General features: G+C 34.5%; 1 protein-coding gene across 1 annotated transcript in view; it reads left to right on the top strand.

The window, feature by feature from the left end:
* The window catches only part of PRKAA2 (protein kinase AMP-activated catalytic subunit alpha 2), a 70006-nt gene extending 57573 nt beyond the window's left edge, over window positions 1–12433 (top strand). Inside the window, exons 7-9 of the mRNA XM_034965951.3 lie at window positions 1076–1580; window positions 3194–3320; window positions 4572–12433. Of these exons, the coding sequence (XP_034821842.1) occupies window positions 1076–1580; window positions 3194–3320; window positions 4572–4810 (871 nt within the window). The 3' untranslated portion in view covers window positions 4811–12433. The remainder of the gene's footprint in view (window positions 1–1075; window positions 1581–3193; window positions 3321–4571) is intronic.
* The last annotated feature ends 1210 nt before the right edge of the window (window positions 12434–13643 follow it).

Here is a 13643-nt window from a genome sequence, read left to right as displayed (position 1 = left end):
GCAGCTAAAATAAATCTTTGCAAGGAATGTTTCTTTTTGTCCATAGTATGTCCTCAGTAAATATTCAAAAATAAATTAATCAGTGAATAGAAGACATTCAGTCAAAATATATCTTCATCTGAACTTAGGGGATGCCCAATTCTACCAGGTAATAATGCCTAAACAATCTCGAAGGAGTAGTTTGTGTTAGATGAAAATGGTTTGGTATTCTAGGATAACAATAGTAACATCAAGCGCAAAGGCCCGGAAGTGTGAGAAAATAAGGCTTAGGGGAGCAGTTCTCAAACTTTCTGATTTTAAAATCTTGTAACTCTTAAAAATTATTGAGGACCTCAAGGGGGATTTTTTAAAATGTAGGTTATTATCTATCAATATTTACTATATTAGAATTAAAACTGAGAAATTAAGAAAATATGTAATTTACTTAAAAATAACTATGTTAAATAATACATCTTTCATGAAAAATAACCATATTTTCCAAAAAAAATTGTGAGAAGAATTACTTTATATCAAAGACAGCTAGGTTCTCATACCTTCTTCAGTCAATCTGTTGCACTATTTTGTATTAGCTGAAGTGTGGTTTTCATACCTTCTTCATTCAGTCTGTTGCATTATTTTGTATTAGTTGAAGTGTGTAAAGAAGGTCTGACCTCACTCAGATAAGTGGTTGGAGAAGAAAAAAAGCATATTTATTATTATTAACACCAACTTTATCAGAAAGTCTTTAAGTATTGAGAAGCTGTTAAACTCACACAAATAATACAAAATTTGAAATTTTTGCTTGAAAGCTTGAATTTTATCATTGGCAACAAATATTGCTGGTTGTTTTCCTTAAAGCGATGGGCTCGCTTTTTTCATTTTTGAGAAAATGTCATCCAAATGCCAAGTCTTAATAACCATAGTTATTCAAGGGTGGTGGGTAATTAACTTGCTCAGGATCACATAGCTAGTAAGTGGCAGAGCTAGGTCTAGAGACCAGATCTTTTGATTATATTCTATTATATTGCCCTATGTCTAAATTATTTGGACTTGCCAAACCGTGTCTTACAATAATGTATTGTGGTGTTTTTCCTAGAGAGCATGAATGGTTTAAACAAGATTTGCCCAGTTACTTATTTCCTGAAGACCCTTCCTATGATGCTAACGTCATTGATGATGAGGCTGTGAAAGAAGTGTGTGAAAAATTTGAATGTACAGAATCAGAAGTAATGAACAGTTTATATAGTGGTGACCCTCAAGACCAGCTTGCGGTGGCTTATCATCTTATCATTGACAATCGGAGAATAATGAACCAAGCCAGTGAGTTCTACCTCGCCTCTAGTCCTCCATCTGGTTCTTTTATGGATGATAGTGCCATGCATATTCCCCCAGGCCTGAAACCTCATCCAGAAAGGATGCCACCTCTTATAGCAGACAGCCCCAAAGCAAGATGTCCACTGGATGCACTGAATACGACTAAGCCCAAATCTTTAGCTGTGAAAAAAGCTAAGTGGCATCTTGGAATCCGAAGTCAGAGCAAACCGTATGACATTATGGCTGAAGTTTACCGAGCTATGAAGCAGCTGGATTTTGAATGGAAGGTAGGAAATTATAATGTAATAAGATCATTTGTAGAAGCCATTTTTCTATATTATAAGCTGCTCTGAGCTCCTGAGTTGAGTATTAAGCCCAACTTTTTCTAGTAATATGCTATGCACATTAAAAACAAAACAAATAACCTCTATAAGGATGAAAAGTGGTTGATACTGGGAACCAACATATTTTGAATTATAGAAGTGTTCTTGGTCAAGAAAAAAGTAATCAACTAGAAATCATCTGAGAAAATAGCTTACCAGTTTCAGCATGCATCATAGCAATGAAAAATCATGAGTGTCTTCAAAGATAGTATGTTTTTACTTTCTCTTTTTTTTTTTAGGGAGGTTATTTTTCTTTTCTCTTTTTTTAGGTGACAGAGGCAGGTGGCTGTAATAGCTAGTGGTCGATACAAATTATATCATCAGAACATATTTATTCAGTCAATAAACACTTTTCTCCAAGTTGTGATATTCTCTTTTATTTGGCTAGTGCTTTTAATACTTAGAGTACATTTTCCTTACTCTCAGCCTACAGTTTGCTTTTCTTAAAAATTAGTGCTCAATTTCATTTCAGTTCTATTTGAATATATGTGTGGGGAGGGGCATTTTTTCTTTTCAGATATGCCTTTCACTCTTGTTCTTTTCTTGAGGATTGTGAACTTTTAAAGGAAGAAGAAAAATGTGCAAACTTACCACATAAATATGCATTTGATGTGTTCAAATAAATCAGTCATTTTCATTTTATTATTTGTACATGAAATGAGTATTTTCTTAAAATCATTTAAAAAACAGATCTCTCTGTTTTGGAGCAGTCTTATTTAGTTAAAAAAGAAACGTTAACATTTTTAAAATTCTGTACTGAAACATTTTGAAATTAGTACCACAGATGTTTTGAAAACCCAAAGCAGTGTTGTTTTTTTGTTTGTTTTTTGTTTTTGTTGTTTGTTTTTTTGAGACAGGGTCTCACTCTGTTGCCCAGGCTGGAGTGCAGTGGCGCGATCTTGGCTCACTGCAACCCAGGGTCAGGCTATCCTCTCACCTCAGCCTCCCTAGTAGCTGGGACTACAGGCGCCTGCCACCACACTCGGCTGATTTTTTTTTGTATGTTTTTGTAGAGATGGGGTTTCACCATGTTGCCCAGGCTGGTCTGAAGCTCCTGGGCTCAGGCAGTCCACCCACCTTGGCCTCCCAAAGTGTTGGAATTACAGGCGTGAGCCACTGTGCCTGGTCCTCTTTGTTCCTTCTACTCCATAATCATCCATGAACATGTTCAGGCAGAGACTGGACAACCAAATTAGAATTGATGTTTTAGAGTTGATGCTTATCTAGAGTGAAAGCTGGACCCTATGTAATCTCTGGGTTCTCTTTAAGTTTTTCTTTTATCTTTCACTTTTTTCTTCAGTACCCCAAATTTATTCAAGTAGCTTTTCCTTTAAATCTTAATTGCCATACAGTACTGCTTAGTGGGTATTAAATAAATACTAACGTGAACTACCAGTAATATAAAAAAATTATTTGATATTCCTTTCCTACCTCACCCCTATTAATTGTTTTGACTTTTTTTGCATAAAAAGGTAGATATTTTGTAGTTTATTATTTTTATTGATTTTTCACTTTAGGTAGTGAATGCATACCATCTTCGTGTAAGAAGAAAAAATCCAGTGACTGGCAATTACGTGAAAATGAGCTTACAACTTTACCTGGTTGATAACAGGAGCTATCTTTTGGACTTTAAAAGCATTGATGGTAAGGAAGCTATGCATGCATGAGCTCTGAGAAGATAAAACTTGGCACTAGTTGACCAGATGTTAAAATCATCTCGAAGACATCCGGTGGGTAGGTCCTGCACTGGTTTTTAAGCAATCTAGACTTAACCAAAATGTAAGTGAAGTGAAAAGGATGAAAGACATGTTGAATACCTCTTACCTGGCATCTTTCCACAAGAAGTATCTCCGTGGCATAAAAGAATCATTTGAAGTGTTGCCGTGGAGCACAAGTAAGGAACAACAGGGAAGCAGGTTTTACTTTTTAAAATTAACTGACTTGTCAGATTCTTTGTCATATTTCTCCATTCATATTTTATTAGTATTATAGTGTCTAAACTTTCCCCTTCATCACCTTTCCTCATCCTGGGTGGCCAGGGCGACCAAATAGGTCTCCATTGGGATTTGGGTTGGATTTAGGTACCCATGGCAATCAAGGAGCCAAAGGCGTCAGGGAAAATTGTCATGTCCAAGAACTTAGTGTGTGCCAAGAATTAAACTTGGGTAAACCAAATCTGATTATTCATTTCAGAGGCCCAAGTGGGATAAAACCAGAATAAACCAAGGGTCAGGTGCTGGATGGAACAAGAATGGAACTGAGTTTAGAGTTAGGGAAGTTGTTTTAAACAAAGCATTTAAATTTTACTCTTGAACTACCATCAACTATGTATGGTAGTGTTTATATGGATCCCAGACCTCTTTCATCGAAATTACGTGTTGTTGTTATTAAAACGCAGATCCCTGGGAACCACTCCAGACCTATCAAATCAGAATTTCTGGAGATTGGTCCTGGGAATCGTAGAAAATGCAGTTTTAACAAGATTTCTCTCACTTTGCCCTCCACCTCCCCAAGGCAATATATGATGGTAACTTTTGTTTTTACCTTAATGATTTTTTTTGTTGATATGCTAGAAGAAAATAAGTTGTCAAGAATATGCTTTCTTCACATGCAGAGATATCAGTTTGATTCCAATATCAATGCCGATTACTCCGATTTGAGAAGGACTTAGGGGCCACATTTTGACTGTGTGCAAGTCTTGTGATTGGTAGCGATGTTTGTTATGATTGTTGGAAGGAAGAGGACTGTGCTTCTACAACACGGAAACATGACATTCATTATTAAGTTGCCCTTGCTCAGATGTGTTTACTTAATATTCTGAATATCATAAATTCATAGGAAGGGCTTGGGCATATATACTTTCCATATAAATTGCTCTTCTTTGGTCCATTTCAGATGAAGTAGTGGAGCAGAGATCTGGTTCCTCAACACCTCAGCGTTCCTGTTCTGCTGCTGGCTTACACAGACCAAGATCAAGTTTTGATTCCACAACTGCAGAGAGCCATTCACTTTCTGGCTCTCTCACTGGCTCTTTGACCGGAAGCACATTGTCTTCAGTTTCACCTCGCCTGGGCAGTCACACCATGGATTTTTTTGAAATGTGTGCCAGTCTGATTACTACTTTAGCCCGTTGATCTGTCTCTAGTTTCTTTCTGTTATTGCACTATGAAAATCAGTTATATTCTTTAAATTTTTATCTTACTTTTGGATAATATCCACTGCAATACTAATTGAGAAACATGAATTATTTCCAGAGGCACACAATGCTATTGAAATTACTGAAAACAAAATATCTGACATCTTATTTACTTGTAGAAATCTGTAATTCTATTGTGCCTATGATAAATTCACATAGGCAATATCTTTAATAGGTTAATATCGATGAAGATTTTTAATTACAATAATGAGTTCACTACAGACGATTAACACACCACACTGGCGAACCATCTCAATGTAAGGGTGGTTTGGCAACACCTCCTTGCTTTGCTGTTTGGTGTAGGTAAATCTAGTTTACTTCCTAAATTTCAGTAGGCTTTATGCTGTGTTTATGCCCCCAATTTATTTTAACAAAAGAAGATTAAAAAGTAAAAGAACCACGAGTAAGATATTATTTAAATGTTGAAATCTTAAAAACCTGCCTCCAAGATTTCAGAAGCCAAGTTTTTCTAACAGTATTTGTACAAATACTGCCTAGTGTATTCAACAGAAGGACTGTGGTCATGTAACAGGTAACCACAATTTTCAGGTTTCTTAAAAACAGCTGTAACTAACTCAGGATTTTTATCTTGAGATTTCCCTGAATAATATATTTATCTTAAGAGCCTTCAAGTTTCAAATTAATATTGGAACATCTGGAATTGCAACAACTTTTGTCTTTTACATAAACTTATGTCATTTAAAAAATGTCTTCAAAATCTACCTTTCTCAAATTCTTTTTGCCTCTATTTATTTTTGTATTTCACCAACAGTGATAAAATAGTTAAATGAAACAAAGCAAAGTATCAACAGTCCCTTAAATGAGAATCCTTATCTTTGATCTTTATTTTCTGTGTTAGGTGTTAGGGTCCTGGTGCAGCTCATAATGCTAATTCTTCATTGGAAGCCACTCCCTTCACTTCACCTAACCTAGTCACTATTGTCTTTGTTCATTGTTTGATCCTGAGTGGTTGATTGATATAGCTTTGAATCTTTTCTAGTCCAAGTTTGAAAACACTGTTCTGGCCCTAAGGGCTGGCTATGACCTTTACTGTTGAACCTGATAGGGCAGGGAAGCTTTGAACATCAAGAAAAAATTTTTATCTTAAATAAATATATATATATATTCACAAACCAGTGCTTTTAAGCAAAAACCAGTTTTTTTGTTTGTTTGTTTTGCTTTGTGCAGGTTTTTTTTAAGATTAAAAAAACACAAACTATAGCAGGGTAGATAATAGTTTATTGATTATATTTTGTTTTAGTAAAAGTATTTAATTTTAAATTCTGTGTAATTTATCTAATTTGTATTTATTCTTTTGTTATTTTTATGTTGTAATTAACACTTATTTACCTGGATTACCCTAAAAAATTTAAGCTCTTGAAAACAAAAAAATGACATTACCTTGACAGGCTTCTCTTTGCCAAAAGTAATGTATGTTCTACCAAGAAGCAAATGAGAATATTAGACTAAGTTTCTCCTGTGTCAGTGGAAAACAAGTGTGTCTATCTTTAAATTTTCTTTGAATCAGGAGTTTGCGTTGTGTCACATCATATGGCTTTGCAGATCTTTTAAAAACTGATGTTAAATAACTTATAAGTCCAACTTCTTAATATCAAAATAAATGAATAGTTCACCAATTTGGGAAGGAGGGCGAGTTGCAATTTGAGGTAGTGTAAGGTTTAATTATTGAAAGACTGCCATCTTGTGGCACCTAAAGGTAATTTTTATGTGATTATTTGTATAGTGATAAGCAGTCCTGCTGTGTTAGCCTGGTCCATTATAGATATGGCATAGTTTTGGGTTCTCTAAATGGGTCCATACCTCTTTTGGGAAAAAACAGGGCCACCTCATAATATTTGCCTGATTATGAATGGAATTACCTTAGAAATAAGGAACTAATCAGATTACTTAACCCCAATGACAAAATCCGCAAAAATTTTGAAGGCAGAGAAACAGAAGGAATCCAGTGATGTTTTAGCTCCATTAGTCTAATAGGTCAGATATTAAAAAATTGTTCATATCAAAATTACCTTATATGGATGATTGCCATGTTTTTTGAGAGTTAATTATTTACTGTTTTCTAATTCTTGCCAGTATTTATGAACAGCTGTAGTTTGATATTTACCTACTGAATTTTAGGAGAACTAATGGTCACAGTTTGGGTTCTTTTATGTGTATGTTTTTAAAACAGCTATTTTGTGAATCTAGGTGGTTGGTTTTTAGAGAGAAGATTTCAGGAGATGCAGTCCAGCACAATTAGAGCTAGAACATTGTTACAGCAGGCTTTTTGTTGCTCATGGGCAGATAGAGGGAAAGAATCAGTTGTTAGCCCCAAATTTCCACATTTCAGTCTTGTAAACTCTGGATGTGGTAGGTAGATGTGGGCTAACAATAATTTCCTCCAGTTAAGACACGGGAGAAGAGCTTCTATTATTAGGTTATAGATAAGGCCTTAGTTATATCTTGGAAATGGACTCCATGTAGTTCTAGAACTGCATTTCCCAAAGTATATCCTGTGAGATGCTCCACAGAAAAAAAGATTGCATGGACTAAGTTTGAAAAATGTTGCATGCTACTCTTCCCCTCGAAGATGACAGTGGATGTCAGCATTAAAGACTTTGACAGGTCTTTCTGTGAAAAAAAAGAAAGCCATATAACTTTGTTGAACTTTGCCCAAATTAATTTTTCATTTTAAAAAACTTAATATCCCATGAAAAAAGGCAAATTTGGGAAATACATTTTTTAGGAAAATACTGTCCCAGAATGCCATAATTAGGGTAGTTAATAATTAACACTTCCATTTCTCTTACTGGTTGTTGGGAGAATCTGATTGAAAATTAGAATTACTTTGTTTTAACTTGCAGACATGTTCATCATGAGTGAATGCTGGATTAAATAGAATTTTCTGTGTCTGCAACTTGTTTCATGACACCTTGGTTTTCTTAATCATCTTGTATTATTATTTGAGTGCAACATTATTCTTATGCATGGGTGACTGAAAAACCTGAAACAAGATTACTTGTTAAAAAAAAGTCTAAGAGACTAGTGACTCATGCTTATGGCTCTGTGGGTAATGAATCAGTGTCACTGATTCTTACTTTTAAAATGTGTAGTCAGTGAACATTTTCTAAATACTTTTCTTTGGGATACCATATGAAGATCTAATTCCTTATGTTTCAATGTAGGAACAGCTACCTTCTCAAATAGAATATGCAGGGAGGGAAGTAGGCAAACCATTTACAAGTTGGGTTTTTGTTTTGATTAACCTGTTAAGAGACACTTTTGTAATCTCTAGTGTTTACATTCCTTTATACTAGCTATCTATAAAGAGAATCCAGAAGCCTAAATTAATCAGAAATAATTGTATTTCTATGTCAGGGTATTGGCTATATGTAGCATGAACAATTCTCCATTTTCTGCAAATGGGTTTTTCAGGACAGTTTTATAATTCTGAGTTTGCTTTTTCTTATTCCCTAGACAGTTTGTACTCAGGGAATACAAATTGATTTTTACTGTTAAATGAGACATAGTTTAGAAAAAATCATAAGCAACTATTGTAGATTTTTGATCTGTTTGGATTTATCAGTAGCATTGAATAATGTGCAGTGTACTGAGTTAATGTAGGCACCTCACTTTCGATTTATAAAATGTAAAAACCTGGAACATGCCTGCCACAGACACCACTTTGTCTATTCACCGGGTAATAATTTACATCCTATTAATGGTTGTAAAAGCTGAGTGTCTAAATGCTAGACATGTTCACAATTTTGTCTGTTTTTGTTTATTTGTTTTTAAAGACCCAAACCTTTTCAATCTTGCATTTATTTACTTGGTTCTCCTGTGTCACCCTGTGGCTTTTTAAATAGGGAATGTAATTTATTTTAATAGTAGTTCTCAAAGACTCTATTAAAAACTCTGGACGAGGGATATGTGCAATCTGTTGGTAAGTCACATCCTATGTTTGGCCTCATTTTTATAACTCCTAAAATGAGAAAGGTAGATTTTAACACTTCTAAGGTACCTTTGAGCTTTAAAGTTCTTTTCTGCTTTTCCATATGATTTGTGTTAGTGTTCACTTTTTATATATTTAGAGTTTTTATATGAGTGTGAATGTTTCTGTTTTGATTTGGTGAGGCATGTCAAAGGTATATACTTGAATATTTTTCTAAATACAGCTGCTGGAGGAATGCAAATGGCAAAAATCATCCAGAAAACCAAACACGGTGAAACATCACGTCCATTTGGCATGAAGAAAAGCATTACAAATTTGGAGTGATGAAAGTGTTCCATATATTTTTTATAGTGATTTTTCGATCTAGAGACCCTTCATATTGTTTACTTACTATTACAATAACTTGGAGAGGTAACCAGAGAAAGCATTTTTGCCATTTCCAGATGAGGAAGCAGGACCAGAAAGCTCTTCATAAAGCTTTAACACCATACAAGTATCCAGCAGTGATCAATTGCTCTTTATAGGAAACCACCTTTCCTCTGGGGAAGAACAGTCTGAATTAATAAAACATCAGAGTGGTTGAGTAATAAAAATAAACACAGATGTATTGCTTTCAAGTCTTAGAGTGACATAAAGTAGTCTTAAATAAATAGTTCTTAGTTTATTTTAACCAGTTGATTGTACTAACGAGATGTAATTATCTGAAGTATTTATGATTAGCATATTGGTTTTTATAAGTATTTCTGAGTTATTGAGGGTGCTTAAAAATGCTGAAGAAACTTTCAAACATGATTCTTCTTATAATTTTATGTGATTCTTATAGCACAATCATTTTTGAAAAAGGAAAACTAGGCTGGGTGTAGTGGCTCATGCCTATAATCCCAGCACTTTGAGAGGCCAAAGTGGGTGGATCACCCGAGTTCAGGAGTTTGAGACCAGTCTGGCCAACATAGTGAAACCTCGTCTCTACTAAAAATATAAAAATTATCCGGTGTGGTGACAGGCTGCTTGTAATCCCAGCTACTCGGGAGGCTGAGGCATGGGAATCTCTTGAACCTGGGAGGCAGAGGTTGCAATAAGCCAAGATCATGCCACTGCATGCCAGCCTGGGTGACAGCACAAGACTCTGTATCAAAAAAAAAAAAAAAAAGGAAAAAGAAAACTAGCCCCAGTCCCTGTCTAAATTGTTATAGTTTTTGACTATTATCTGAATTAGTCTTATCCAAATTTCATATGCAGATTGATAATTTTTCATTTTGTATGTATATTACATGATATAACTATTTTCATAGAATATATTTCTAATTTACAAACACTGAATTATTATTAGCTTGATAGAGTTTCTCCCAAACCTTATAAAACTTTGAAATGTACTTATGTTTGAGCTTTAAAAATTATAAAAACTTCACTTAAACAAGTTGCTGGCATCATTACTAGCCTTTCCACCTATAATTATGATGCATTTGATGCCACTGAACAGTAATAGCACAAAGAACAGGTCACACAGTCTAGACTGGACTGAGTTTTAATTAAACTTCTTCAGCCATAGCCTGATAAGAATCAGGCTGGGTCTAGAAGAGTTATCAGACTGTAGGCCTGTATTAATTTTGCAAGCTAATGTTAATGTTTACTGCCAGCCTTGCATAGCAATGCCAGTTTGCTGTTGTGACTATGATGTGACTTTTGGTAAAAATGGTTTATATCTAAAGTAGTTTAGATTTTATGGAAGTGGCTCTTGATTGTTTGGACAAGCAGGGTAGGTAAATTTCAATTACGTTTGAAGTGTAATTAAATCCTAGAATAGAGCACTCTCCAGAAAAAAAAATGAAAAAAGAATTTGGAGACTATCCTGGCATGAAGACTTTTTTGAATAATATGTAGAATTTTGACAAGGTTCATACAGTGTGAGCTTTTTTGAGGTGGGCAGGGAGGGTTGCTACGTTGTGTTGATTTAAAATTTCAAGGAGGAACAAAAACATTCTAGCCAAGGAGAATTGCATTGTTAATTTTTTTCTACTAATTTAAACGTGCATTTTTCACAGTTACACATTTGTTTAAGTTTTGCTACCAAAAATGGCCATTTTTCTAGACAGATAACATTTTCCTAAAGTGGAAAAGAGATCCACTGTTCTAAAAAAAAAAAAAACACTAAATTGTGCCTTCTCCCTTAAATTATAAGAAGAGTAATAGTAAAAACTTGTTTAAACTATATTTTCTTTTTTTCTAATCCCTCTCAGTTCTCCTTAGATCTGCCTCCTACAAATGATCATGTTGTTTGCATCTGCCTGATTGAGTTCCCTTGGTCAAACCTCTCACTATCACTATCAGAAGTTGTTCACTAAATGTATTTTCCTACTTCTTTCATGTTGATTGACTTTATAAGTCACCTTGGTAAACATAACATTTGGCCACCTTCTCATGCTTTATAAATGAATTTAATGAATGGCAGTTTTTATATTTAACCCCTTTAAAAAGTTTGTCAAGGAAACAACTCAGAGCTAAGAACAAAATCTAACTTGGAATCAGTTTCTTCCTTTGGCTGCTGAAGCAGCAGCAAGTCACATAACCTCATTTAGTTTTTTGATTTACAAAATGTGGATAATAACCTACCTCACAGATGTGTGTGAGCAACTGTTTGAAAGCCCTTGTTTAAATACAGGGTTTATATCCCCACATTCAATGTAAATTCCTTTTTTTTAAAAAAATAAGTATCTTTGATACTGATAGGATGAGTATCTTGATTTTTAGGTAAGATCACAGTTTCACAAATTGCGGTGTTGTTAGGTGATATTTAATATTTCTTGAGACCTCAAGTATTCAAATATCAAACTTGTCCTGTGTTGTAACAAATATTCAGAATCTCTTAAAATGTTGGCTGAAGCTGCCTTAATGTACCAAAATACAGCTCTCAAGACTGTTCACAAATATCTGTGGTTGTACAATGTTTTGAACATTTAATGTAAAGTTGTTATAGAACTGTGAACTCTAAGGATAGTATCTTTATTGTTTTAGGAAGAATGGTTGTGTTCTTTGTCATGTATGCTTAAATATACAGTGGATTTTGAGTGCAACAAATAAAACTGAAAACAGCCATTTGGTTGTGTCATGACAATCATAATATAGGATATAATATTTACTTTTTTTCAAAAACATCCTGCATTCATTCATTCTTAGCCTACCTTTGAAAAAGAAAAAAAAATCCATAGGTTGATACATTGACCCATTGAATACTTCATTACGTATTTATTGAAAATTTTTTTTAATTGTTGAAATTGGGACCACTTTTTATAATTGGTTTCAAGAAAAAAAATGAACAGACTTCCAGTGCTTTTCTGTTCAAATAAACTCCAATTCAAATTTCAGTTTTGTTTGTTATATACTTTTTGTGAGTGTTAAATGATATGGGAAGGATTTGTCTTTCAGTAACCGTATGGAAAAGATGTCTTCCTGAATTACATAGCATTTCATAGTTACAGATTCTTCCTAATTAATGTTTGCACCGTATGAAACTCATAGGTAACAAACACAAAGGAGAAAAGCAGCCTGTCTGATTGCTTATAAGCTTTTTTCACAAAATCAAATTAAAGTCTCTGATTCATTTGAAAGCTATTTTTGTTTCTGCTCCATCATTATGCTGGTATTCTGCACACCAACTAATAGTTACAGGAAAGTTGTTAGTGGAAAAGATTGCCTATACTCATTGGTGATTTCACACCATCTTTTTTCATTTTTGTCATCTTAGTTGTACATTATAGTTTTTAACTTGAGTTATTGCATTGGTTTTCTACTGTTGCTGTAACAAATTACTACAAACTTAACGACTTAAAATACAAATTATCTTATTGTTCTATATGTCAGAAATCCAGCAGGCTTAGCTGGTTTTTCTGCCTCAAGTCACACAAGCTGAAAACCAAAGCATTGATAGGGCTGGGCTGTGGAGGAGAATCTGTTTCCAGTTGCATTGAGTTGTTGGCAGAATTTCGTTCCATGGTGCTGTAGGATTGAGGTCCCTGTTGCCTTTTTGGCTGTTGGCTAGGAATCATTTAAAGCTTCTAGAGGCCATCATCCCTTGGCCCATGGCTCCCTTCATCTTCAAAACCAGCAACAAGTGGCTTATGGGTTGGATCTCTTCTTCCTTCTCTTCAACTACATGTTTCTGACTTGCTGAGACTGACTTTACTGCCTTCCTTTTCAAATTTTAAGGGCTTATGTGATTAAGTTGGGCCCACCTGGACTATGTGCTTTTTGAAAAGCATACTTTAGCCCTCATGAAAAAGAAAAATGCAAGCATATTAAAATCAGGATATACAGGTAAAGATTTCAATTTGCTTTTTCTAAACTTGAAGGAAAAGAATGGATTTGTTTTTATTAGTGAAAATATTTTTTATTTCCTAAATTGCATAGATAATAGATGCTTCCTATAGGAAATTTGAAAAGTGAAGGAAATTTAAAGAATCAGAAAAATCTCACCCATAATAAGAGGCAGCCACTTCTTAGTTTTGTTATTGTATGTTCATATTTTTCCTCTTCCATTTCTTCCCCCTAGAATATACCTTTTAAAAGTTTTGAAGATTTGCAGGAGAGGGCCTGGTCAAGAAGGTTGCTATGACATCTTAGAAGAGTGAGTATATCACAGAGAAACTCAGAAGCGGGAAGGGAGGTCTTGGGACATCTTAAGGTTGCTGGAGGGCCTGGCCTATATGTCAGTGAGTTTATGAGTAGGCCAGTGTTAAGCCTCTGTTACAGTAAAGTGCTTTAGTATGCTGCCTTTTATCTGATGATGCCATTATCTTTACTATATTTTTATACAAAATTGAAA

This window comes from Pan paniscus, chromosome 1 (genome assembly GCF_029289425.2).
Source record: "Pan paniscus chromosome 1, NHGRI_mPanPan1-v2.0_pri, whole genome shotgun sequence".
Taxonomy (NCBI): domain Eukaryota; kingdom Metazoa; phylum Chordata; class Mammalia; order Primates; family Hominidae; genus Pan; species Pan paniscus.
This window is presented reverse-complemented; position numbering and strand designations above follow the sequence as displayed.